At 31.5% G+C, this 9362-nt stretch overlaps 1 protein-coding gene across 1 annotated transcript; it reads right to left on the reverse strand.

Moving 5' to 3' along the window:
* Positions 1-2222: 2222 nt before the first annotated feature.
* LOC128035415 (zinc finger BED domain-containing protein DAYSLEEPER-like) lies at positions 2223-7270 on the reverse strand. Its single transcript, XM_052625056.1, has 4 exons — positions 7104-7270; positions 5815-5859; positions 2550-4533; positions 2223-2477 (listed from the first exon to the last, which is right to left on the reverse strand). Exons 3-4 carry the CDS (start codon positions 3457-3459, stop codon positions 2404-2406), a joined length of 984 nt encoding a protein of 327 aa, XP_052481016.1. The 5' UTR covers positions 3460-4533; positions 5815-5859; positions 7104-7270; the 3' UTR covers positions 2223-2403.
* Between the last annotated feature and the right edge of the window lie 2092 nt (positions 7271-9362).

Below are 9362 nucleotides of genomic sequence, written 5' to 3' on the forward strand. Positions count from 1 at the left end.
AGTACTATGTGCAGGCTACTATGCGTACCGGATAGTTTTGATCACGTGTGTAGTACTATGTGCAGACTTCTACGTGTACCGGATGGTAATGGTCACATGTGTAGTACTATGTGCAGGCTACTATGTGAACCAAACATCATTGATTAGTAAGGTGGTTGCTATGTGCTGATTCCACTGGACATCATTGATTAATAAGGTGGTTGTTATGTGCTGAATCCACCAAGTATCTGTTATTATTTCAAAGTGTTCATCGGGAAATTGACTAAGTGTAATTGAATAATGAATATAGGTGTGGAATTGAATTGAATATCGACTTAGAAATGGAAAAGTGAATTTTGAATTGAATTGTGATTGAAGTGAAAAAGTGAAATTATGAAAGAGTACATTTAGTAATAAAACAGTTTAGACAGCAACAATTGTGTGGCTTTGAAAAATCACCAAAAATGGTGGAGGTTGAATTAGAGGCTAAATAATATATGAAATTGAATCTGAATGAGTCTATTTTCACATAAAAGAAATAGAGCAAGCAAAAGAGTTATATATTTTGAGATATTTGAAATTTAGTTAGATAGAGTCAGAATAAGTTTGGAATCCCCTGTTCTGACTTTGGAAAATTTTCAAAAATTGTAAAAAAATAATTATAGGATAAATTTTATATTTTAGAATCCTCAGTGAATCTATTTTCAATAGAAACAAATAGAAACAATATCCGAATTCTGTACAATGAGATAATTAATTTTTAGTGAAGAGAGGTTAGATCTGTCGAGTAGTGAAATAGGGGAAACTTTAAAGAATAAACTGTACTATTTGGGTAAACCAAAAATTCTGAAAGTTTTATGGTAAGAATATATTTGAATCTAGTTTTGGGGAAAATTTACGGATCTCAATTTAGAGTTCTGTAGCTCTAAATAAAAATAATTTAGTGACTCTGACTCGAATAGATAGCTTTGAATATACATGTGAGTGAATAGTAAAATTGTAGTTAATGTTGTTTAAGTGTGTTATACACATTAAGGATGTGAAATGGAGAGGAGGAGGAGTAAAATTGGAAGAACATATGAATGATTTGTGTATAATTGGCCATATGCTCGATTATAATCGATAAACGATTGAAAAGAAATGATGTTTATAATTGTGCATTATTAGTTATAGTTAAAGTTCATGTGAGAGAATAAAGTTTCATAGTATGTGTATGTGGTATACTTGGTATATGATTTGGTATGTAGCAATGTCAGAAATGGTTTATGAATTAACTCATGTTGATAAGTTTGATACATAAAAAAAATGTGGTGCTTATCCATGCTTATAATGCTTATACTATATGTTTATTTGGCTAGCATGTTTGGTGTGTATGCTTAGGGTTTGGCCAACTTGTGGCTGGATTACACCACATTAAATTTATAAAATTATGCATTGAGATGGTAAATGTCTCGATGGAAATATGCTTGTGATCATAAAAGGGTGGTAAAGTTTAAAGTTTGTAATCTTTATTAAAATGGTTTATCATGTGGTTAGTAGAGGTGCTCATGGGCCGGGCCGGGCCCAGAAAAAAATTTCGGCCCGCTTACTAGGCCCGGTCCCGGCCCGGCCCGAAATATGGGCCTGAGATGTAGCCCAGGCCCGGCCCGTAGAAAAAATATAAAGCCCGGGCCCAGCCCGGCCCAATTAGTTTTTTTTTTGCTTAAAAGTTAAAACTAATTGTTATTAAAGTTATATCAAATATCAAATTATACTTTTTTTTGTATATAATGAAAAAAATTAAAATAATAGCTTTCATCATGTTATCTATAAACTTTATGTTAGAATTGATGTAGTATTACAGTAAGTCAGTAATACACTCTTAAGTTTAAAAAATTACCAACTAATTGAATTTAAATGTTATTTAATTGTATATAATTACACATTTGTGATATTTAGGAAACAATCAATTCTTAAAAAAGAGAATAAAAATAAAATGAGTATACAAGTAATACCAAAAAACTGTCAAATAATACCAAAACTGTCAAAAAGCGCAAAAAACGTCAAATAATACCAAAACATCAATTTAAATATTATGTTATTGCTTTTAAGTTTTAAGTCGCAAAAACGCCAAATTTAATTAATTTAAATTAATAACATAATAACATAATTAATTTAAATATTATCTATGCATAATATCATTGCTTTTAAATCATATTAAATCAATTTGAGTTTTATCATTTACTAAATCTTTAATTTTGCTTCAAACTATCTTTGAGATAAGAAAACATAAGTTAAACCCCACAAGTACACATACCTCCAAAGTCCAAAATGACTTTGGAAAATTAAGCAACAAACCATAATATTCATACATTAATCCATCAACATATTTAATTTCATAACAAAATATAAATTGTCCATCAACATATTTAGAAGGAAAGTATCTTAAAAAGCTACCGAAGAAACATCATCATCCTCATCGTCGTCATCGTCGTCATCGTCGTTTTTGCAACCAATTTCTAACATGAAATAAGAATAAATAATTAGATAATCAAATTGATGAAAAAATATAAAACGAGAATAATAATTACCTGCTGAAAATCCCTTAGCTCGCATCCAATCATCCAAGCAAACAACGGCTTGAACCGTTTTTGGCTTAAGTGAACTCCTCAAAGGTGTGATAACTTTCTTACCCATGCTAAAAGCTGACTCGAAAGCTACAGTCGATATTGGAATTGCCAAAAGATCACGAGCCAATAATGAAAGCTCATTGTGTCGAACTGAACTTTTGCTCAAATAATCTAGAACATCTATTTGACTATTCAACTCAAGCTCCGGTTCTTCCAAATAAATGTCCAACTGTGACTTCTCACTCCTAGTGCTAGATTCATTTAAATACCGTTTATAATCATCACTCTTATCAAAATATCCCCCAAAATCAGCACTACTATCATTGTGTTCATCCAAACCAGAATCAATAGGAATTTTATCCGAAACATTAGAACTCCCAGCCAAAGAGGAAGACGTGGATTTGGATTTCTTAACATACTCATCAAACAAGAGTCTAAGATTGCTAAGAATGGTCTCAACAAAATCTGAAGCATGAATACCATATATTGTATTAAAGCAATATTGCACATAATTCAACTTGTAACGAGGATCTAAAATTGCAGCACATGACAATATCAACGAATACTCAGCCCAATACTTATTAAATTTCTCTTGCATTTGCTTAACCATTGGAGTTAAAAACGAATAAGGACCTTTAACTGTATCAAGCAAGACCTTGTGAACCTTCCAAACTCCTCTAAAATAAAGATTAGCCGTTGGATAATTAGAACCAGAAAAAACACAAGTCACATCATAAAAGACTTTCAAAAATTTACAAAGAATAGCAACATTACTCCACTCCTCATTAGAAAGTGCAAACATTTGATAATCTTTATCCCGTTGGCCCCAATAATCTAGCACATCTTTATAGTAAAGAGAAGATTCAAGCATCAAATAAGTAGAATTCCATCTCACACACACATCTTGACGCAACTTTTTGGTCACATTCAAATGAAAACTTTTGTCGGCCACATCATAAAATCTTTTCCTACGAATTCATGACTTTCTTATGTACCTAATTCCATTTCGAATCTTACAAACAACATCATCAGCAAGTTCCAAACCAGCTTTAACTATAAGATTCAATATATGTGCACAACATCTAACTTGAAAAAAAGCACCATCACACAAAATAGCTCGGTTTGCACGGAATCGATTTTTAAGACAAGAAACCATAACATCATTATAAGAAGCATTATCCAAAGTGATGCTAAAAATTTTCTTATCTATACCCCATTGAGATAAACATAAAACAAGTTCATCCGCTATGTTCAAACCATCATACGGAGGAAATAAAGATCTAAACCTTACGATTCTCTTTTGTAGCTTCCAATCTTTGTCAACCCAATGAGCAGTAATGCAAATATATTCATCATTAGTATGCTCTGAGTTCCAATTATCGGAAGTTAGACAAATTAAACCAGGTTCTTTAGCCAACTCTTCTTTAACATGATCTCTCTCTTTTGCATAATACATTAGGACATCCCTAGCAGCTGTATGTCTACTTATATTCTTAAAATTAGTACTAGCAATTCTCATCATGTATCTAAAGCCCGGTTCTTCAACTGTCCTAAATGAATGCTTGCCACACACAAGAAAAGTAGAAATAGCTTTATGACACTCATCAACATCAAACTTGTAGTTTTTTATAGATGGAACACCTTCGGGTGATGGTTGAGTGGCTATAGTGTATTGAATGATGTCCTTATTAACTTTTTTCAAACAGCTATTTAGATGACGTCTTAAATGAGAGGTTCCACTAGAAGATTTAGCAGAGAAGATAGTCTTACAGTGATTACATTGTGCCTTCAATTCATTTTTGTTCTCGCATTCAAGCTTTGTCATTTCATCCCACACCTTTGAAGTGGTAGACTTTTGACGTTTGAGAGAACTTTCATACTCATTAAACCCATCGTCCACAGGTATAGGAGTGTTTGAACTAGCCATAGTCATAAAACTCAAGTCCTGCAATCCAAAAATAATCTTATTTATAACTCGGTTATTGAATATATAATTATATATATACATGTATTAAAATTAAATAATCTTAAATTTAATCAATGCCACGCACCTTCAAAATGACACTACATTTGTGGGTAAATTACGATTTACGACATCTAATCATAAAAATATTGGATTTTAAATTTCATTTTGGGCAATTAATGACATAGTTTTCTAGTATTTTATTAAAAGCGGTAAGTAATTGTTATAAATTTAAATATTTTAATGTTTGACAAATGACAAGCAACACTATAATACATTAGGACATCAACATTTAATGTGTTACAAATTAAATGTATATTTATAACAATATATTAAAATTTAAAATTTAAAACATTATATTAAAACAATATAATTATAACAGTATATTAAAACAATATATTAAAAAGTATATTTATAATAGTATATTAAAACAATATATTATAAATTTTAAAACAGTATATTAAAATAGTATATTACATTAAAAATTATTTTTAATAAAAAATTAACAATATTAATTATTTAGTTAATAACATTATAAAAATATAAACACCATTTTATGTTAAAAATAAAGTATAGAAACTAAAATTTAATGTGTTACAAATTAATGTGTTACAAATTAAATGTATATTTATAACAAGATACTAAAAGTTAAAAGTTAAAACATTATATTAAAACAATATAATTATAATAGTATATTAAAACAATATATTAAAAAGTATATTTATAATAGTATATTAAAATAGTATATTACAAATTTTATAACAATATATTAAAAAGTATATTTATAATAGTATATTAAAACAAGATATTACAAATTTTATAACAAGATATTAAAACAGATATTACATTAAAATTATTGTTTTAATCAAAAATTAACAATATTAATTATTTAGTTAATAACATTATAAAAATATAAGCACCAATTTATGTTAAAAATAAAGTATAGAAACTAAAATTTAATCATTTTGTTAAAAGGATATAAAGATTAAAGTTTAGTTGTAACTTGTAAGGATAATAGAGGGATAAAATGATATTCGACCATTTTCATATAAAAATAAATACATATTACATAATAGTATAATACCGAACTCATATATTGCACGAGATAATAAACTAGTTATTTAACTATGCTAGCCTTGTGATACAAGATCAAACTTATCACATGTCTTTAAGTAATACTAAAAGAACACACAAAATTCAAATGAAAAGTCACTAAGGTTGACTGTTTTGAAGGAAAGGGTGTGAGATAGTGATAGTAGCAACCTGCCTTGGCTTGCTGTTTTTTCTGCCTCACTAAATAGCTTGTTTCTGCAATAAAACAAAGCAAACACCAAAAAAAGAGAGAGATTAAATGAAGAAACAAAGCAAACACAACTACTATATCAAACTAATGAAAACAAATTACAGACCCACTACAGCACAACATGTATAAATTACAGACCCTCAACTTCTTAGACATGGTCAAACTAATACAACTACTATATCAAACTAATGAAAACAAATTACAGACCCACTACAGCATGTATAAATTACAGACCCTCAATTTCGGACCTCTACCTAATAGTCCACAAGCTCAAAAATAATTGAGTTGCACTCTTTGCTATATTTATTTCCACACTGAAATAGACTTGTGGTTTTCTGACAATAGTAAGAATGAAGTAATATATTTGGTGGAAAGGCTACCATCTTATATCATTGGTCCCAAAATAATGGAAAACATGGGGAAATGTAAGAATTGGAGCAGAAATGCATGCATAGGCAATAGGTTGGTAGTTGGTACTTGGTAGTAGGGAATAGGGATGACAAATTAGTTTTAAAAAAATAAAAAAAATTAGTATAACCAGTAATAGGTTCGGGACATATGCATTTGCCGGTATTAGACATGATCAAACTAATGAAAACAAATTACAGACCCATTACCTCATGAAAACAAATAGACTTGTGGTTTTCTGACAATAGTAAGAATGAAAGAATATATTTGGTGGAAAGGCTACCATCTTATATCATTGGTCCCAAAATAATGGAAAACATGGGGAAATGTAAGAATTGGAGCAGAAATGCATGCATAGGCAATAGGTTGGTAGCTGGTACTTGGTAGTAGGGAATAGGGATGACAAATTAGTTTTAAAAAAATAAAAAAAAAATTAGTATAACCAGTAATAGGTTCGGGACATATGCATTTGCCGGTATTAGACATGATCAAACTAATGAAAACAAATTACAGACCCATTACAGCATGTATAACTATAAATAACAGACCCACTACAACATGTATAAATAACCCACTTTATCAAACTAATGAAAACAACCGTAAAAGAAAAGGAGAAGACCATTAACAGCAAAAATATGGCAACATTAACAGAACACCATTAACAGCAAAAATAAAAAACACAACCATTAACAGCATTAACAGCAAAATCCAAATCAGAACACCATTAACAGCAAAAATCAAAATCACAACCAATATCAAAAAGCAAAAAAAGGGAGAAGACGTTAAAAAATTAGGAAACCCTTAACAGGAAATAGGGTTAATTTGCTAACAGATAACTCACCTTTGAAGACGTTGAAGGCTAGATTTTATGGAAGCACCGTTAGAGCGGAGGTGGAGTCGTGGAGGACCGATCACCGGAGGTGGAATGGTGGGTCGGGCGAGGTGGTTTCTGATTTGGGGGGAAAAAAAGGGAAGGGAATGTGCTAGGGATTTCTCTCTGAAGATAAAAAAGGGAAGGGAAGGACTGTCGGGGAAATGGGGAGGGGAATTGGGAAAGTTATTCTAATAATAAATTTTAAAAATAAAAAATTTTATTTAGATCCGGGCTGCCCGGGCCAAAAAAATTTTACCCGAGGCCCGACCCGTTTTTTAAACGGGCCTATTTTTTTACCCGAGCCCATATTTCGGGCCTACTTTTCTACCCAAACCCTCCCAAATTTCAGTCGGGCCTTCAGGCCGGGCCAGACCCGCCCGGCCCATGAGCACCTCTAGTGGTTAGTCTTCAAAAAGACTAGCTTGCGACTATAGTTGAGTGTAATGTTTATATCTTGTGTGAAATGCATAGGAAACGGGAGTGGAAAGAAAATGAAATACTAGGTTCATGCTTGAAGTATAAAATGATGGAAAAAGGGGACGTTAAGTTAAATGATAAATATGTATTAGTATTGAACTTAATGAAATTGAATTGTATGTGAATTAAATGGAAATTTCAAATGATATAATTTGAATTAAATGAATTATTGTGGTATTGAAATGTATATTGGATTGAGAAATTGAATTGAATCGTGAACATGAGAATCGTGAATTAAATGAAATGGAAATGAAGTATTGAATTGCACGAGTATGTATTGGGTCTCAGAAGCCCTATTTATTATAAATATAGTATTTTGAAGTTATAACGTGAAGATTTACAAAAGCATGTTAAAAATTTGAAGAGTTTAAATTTGAATGAAATTTTATAACTCGGTTTAACACATTTATAAGTGTATGTGTTCTATTAATGCCTCGTACCCTATTCCGGCGTCGAATACGAGTAAGGGGTGTTACAATGTGACATCGCCAGATTCGGTCATAATGTTTAGACCGAATTTAGGGTGTTACACACGCCAATGTCTCAGGCCGTGTAGGCATTCAAAATAGGGACACACAGCCTTGTGCGTACCTGTGTAACTCTCTAACTTAGGTCACACGGCCAACTCACACGCCCTTGTGCTAGGCGGTGTGAGCATACTGACTTGCATTCTTAAGAAAATACAGGGGACAGAAGGCCATTTCACTTAGCCGTGTCACACACGGTTGAGACACATGCCCATATTTCTGCCTGTGTGGACGAAAATAGGTCATTTTCCAAGCCACATTTCTCACCCAAATTGACATCAACCTAGACTCAACAAATTGCACATCATCAAGCCATAACAAGCCATTCAAAACAAGCTAAAATCAAGTCTTAGACATGTATTATCACCACATAGAACCAATATGCCCTTAGGCATGCACCTCAAATGACAACTTAAAAACATGTCAACTAAGTATCCAAACTTACCTAAATAATTACCTAACTAAGTTACCCAAGTTCACTACAATTCAAATACATACATACATACATCACTCATACTAACATCACAATTATACCTTATTCTCATACCAATATATAAGTTGGTTATATAAAAAAAATATTATTCATAATATTTACATAAGCCAAACTTTAACCAAGACCGTACAAAAGCCTATACATGCAATATAAACCTTATTTAACGTTTCAAAAACTACTGAGATAAGTTGGATAGTGTGACTTGAGTGCTGATCCGATCGTCCAACCTTCTGAAAATCTACAAAGACATTAAACAATACAAATAAGCTTAATGAAGCTTAGTAAGTTCGACGGGTTAAATAAAAATCTTACTGAACCTACTATAACAAGTCGAATAAATAAAATCATTCACGTCAACTCCTTGTCTTTCACAACTTCAATTGATAAATACCTCAGTATTCAAATCAATACAAAAAATACATAACATGTCTTTTAAATTCATTAAATAAATCACTTTACCAAAATTTTTCATTTGAAAAATGACTTACGGATAAGAGTACATCGTCAACAGAAGGTCATAAGAGCTGGTCCTCCAGAATACGCCAACAGAAGCTCGAAAGCTGAACAGAAGCTCGTAAGAGCTAAATAGAAAGTAAAACACGAGAGTTCGCAACAAATGCTGAACCCTAGTTTACTTGAGAAAAATGTCATTGTCTCCTTCCAATACCATCATACACAAAAATACGAATGTACTCAAATCCCACGTTCCATTCAAATCGAAATCCAATT

The sequence above is a fragment of the Gossypium raimondii genome, chromosome 12 (genome assembly GCF_025698545.1).
Source record: "Gossypium raimondii isolate GPD5lz chromosome 12, ASM2569854v1, whole genome shotgun sequence".
NCBI lineage: Eukaryota > Viridiplantae > Streptophyta > Magnoliopsida > Malvales > Malvaceae > Gossypium > Gossypium raimondii.